The sequence below is a fragment of the Aegilops tauschii genome, chromosome 4 (assembly GCF_002575655.3).
Source record: "Aegilops tauschii subsp. strangulata cultivar AL8/78 chromosome 4, Aet v6.0, whole genome shotgun sequence".
Classification (NCBI taxonomy): Eukaryota; Viridiplantae; Streptophyta; class Magnoliopsida; order Poales; family Poaceae; genus Aegilops; species Aegilops tauschii.
In genome coordinates, this window is record NC_053038.3 from 34,013,500 (window position 1) to 34,016,222 (window position 2,723).

The 2,723-nt window shown below is 44.8% G+C and overlaps 1 protein-coding gene across 1 annotated transcript; it reads left to right on the plus strand.

Annotated features, from left to right (window-relative positions):
• The first annotated feature begins 741 nt into the window (after positions 1 to 741).
• Positions 742 to 1,707, plus strand: LOC141021636 (uncharacterized). The gene has a single exon (XM_073497486.1). The coding sequence runs from the start codon at positions 742 to 744 to the stop codon at positions 1,705 to 1,707; it is 966 nt and encodes a 321-aa protein (XP_073353587.1).
• The last annotated feature ends 1,016 nt before the right edge of the window (positions 1,708 to 2,723 follow it).

The following is a 2,723-nucleotide window of genomic DNA, read 5'->3' on the forward strand; positions in this document are numbered from 1 at the left end:
TGAGCAGGCATTTGGACCTAGGATGGCGGGTGCAACATCTCAGGGAGAACCAAGTTGTCGTAATGGCATCTCTAGCCAGAATAGTTCACTTGGTGCACGGCGACGTGGTGGCTCGACAAGTGTGGGCAACGGCAGTAGGGTCCCCCTTGAAGTGGAGCCTGACGACTAAAATTCTAGGGTTGATGAAGAGAAGCTATATTCTGATGTTATTCAGAATTTACGAAGGGCACCTCGGGCTGAAAACCAAGATGAGGCTCACAATGCAGTCCGTGTGGATGATGCCACGGTGGGTGAGGACGAAGACCTTGCAGCTGTTGAATGGGACCCTTTGAACCCTCATATTGAAGAAGGTACCGTTTTTGCATCCATGACTGAGTGTAGAAATGCACTTGTGACATACTGCATCAAGGTAGAACGTACTTTTAAAGTTGACAAGAGCGATCAAGTATGTTACAGAGTGCACTGTCCGACTGAGGGTTGTCCATGGAGGCTGCTCGCATCTAAAATGCGAAATAGCACTAATGTTCAGGTCAAAGTGAACCCTTTTAAGCACACACGCCAGGAATCAACCCTTAGGAAGGATACAATCAGTAGAGCCAAGTCAAGATGGGTGGCAGAAGAAGTAAAGAAGTGGGTGAAAGAAAACCAGCAAGTGGGTCCAAAGGAATTGCAGAAGAACATCAAAGATAAGTTCAAGATAGATTTACCATACATGAGGTGTTCAATTGTAAACAACATGCTATGGATTCTATTTATGGTAACTGGCAGGAAAGTTTTCAATTGTTGTATTCATTCAAAGGTGAAGTGGAGAGGACAAGCCCAGGTAGTATTGTAGATATTGATCACCACACCGTGGAGTACACATTCAGGGGAGTGACAAAGACCAAGGAATGCTTTAGGAGGGTTTTTGTCTGCTTTGAGGCTTGTCGCCAGGGTTTTTTGGCAGGTTGCAGGCCTTATTTGGCTATTGATGCCACTTTTCTCACAGGGAGGTTTAAAGGACAGTTAGTAGTAGCTTGTGTAGTTGATGCACACAGTTTTGTATTTCCAGTTTCCTACGGTGTGCTGGAGACAGAGTCTGAGGAGAGCTGGACTTGGTTTTTGCATAATCTGCGCAGGGCTATTGCACATCCCAATGGGTTGGTCATTCATACAGATGCCTGCAAAGGTTTAGAAGTGGCCGTGGACAATGTGTTCCCTGGAGTAGAGCATAGGGAATGCATGCGTGACCTTGCTGCAAATTTCATGAAGAAATTCAAAGGAAAGGTGTATACCGACAATTTATGGCCAGCATCTTTGACTTGCAGTGTGAAGAAGCACAACTACCACTTGAGGCAGTTATACATGAATCCCAAAGTGAAAGAATACTTGGAAACACACCACTCCAAGTTATGGGCCAGAAGCCAATTCAGTGAACTGAGCAAAGTTAACTATGTGCACAATAATCTAGCAGAGTCTTTCAACTCAACGATCCGGAAACTAAAGGGTCATTATGTGGTGGATTTGCTTGACAGGATAAGGATAGAATACATGCAGAAATTTCATTATCGTGCAGGAATAGCTGAGGCAAAATTCATGGGCCACATTATCATCCCTGCTGTGATGAATAAACTGAAGCAGAAAACAACAGGCTTGGAAATGAACATGACTCTTTGCTCGGGTACCACAGTAGAGATATCATATTTGGATAAAGAGAAGAGGGAATAGAGATATCCAGCAGATTTAGAAGCTTTAACTTGCAGTTGTAGGCAATGGCAGATAACTAGGTTGCCATGCATTCATGCCTTGTTTTTCATCACTTCTCTCCCAGGTCCAGCAGGGAACACAGAGCAGTATGTGCATGATTACTACTCTGCTGCAAGGTTCAAAGCCACATATGCTTATGCCTTGCCTACTATGGAGGGAAAACAACAATGGGACATGGTGGACCCTAGATTCAAGGTTTGCACTCCAGTTCTGAAGAGAGCAGCAGGTAGACCAAGGAAGAGTCGAATCAGACCTCGCAGCGAAGGAGCTGGACTTGGAGCGAGGAAGCATAAGTGCACAAGGTGTGGTGGGACTGGTCATTTCGGTAAGTATTGTGATAACACAGTAGATCCAGCGTTCGGAGAGAGTTTCGATGAAGGCTTCGTTGAAAATGTTGGTCAGCAGCCGGTTGCCTCAACAGATGATGAAAATGATGGTCAACAGCCGGTTGCATCGGATGAGGATTTTGACGAGGTTCTAAATGACGATGGTCAACAGCCGCATGATTTTGACGATGATCCAAAATATCATCCAAATAGTGATTCAAGTGAGGCTCCAAATGGTGATCCAAGTGAGGCTCCATATGGTGATCATGTGGATCCAAGTGAGGCTCCAAATGGTGATCATGGTGATCCAAATGAGGCTCCAAATGGTGATCATGGTGATCCAAGTGAGGCTCCAAATGATGATGCAAGTGAGGCTCCAAATGGTGACTAACCTTCTGTTGTTGTGAGTTCTGCTAGGTATGTAAATCTTGCAAGAGTCAAATACTACTGTACATTTATCACTTGAGATGATCTCATTACCCTTTATGTTTTGCACAGCTCTATGGTATGTTTGAAGAAGACGCGCAAGCTACCGACAACCAAGAGGAGAAGAGAAGAAGCAATGAGCACAAGGTGCACGGCGAGCAAAGTATGGCAAGAAGCTCAAGGAACAGACAGAAGCCCCAACGCTATTTATGAATAATTATGAAA

Coding starts and splice junctions, on each gene's coding strand:
- LOC141021636 (XM_073497486.1), top strand. CDS start 742: ATGGATTCTATTTATGGTAACTGGCAGGAAAGTTTTCAATTGTTGTAT.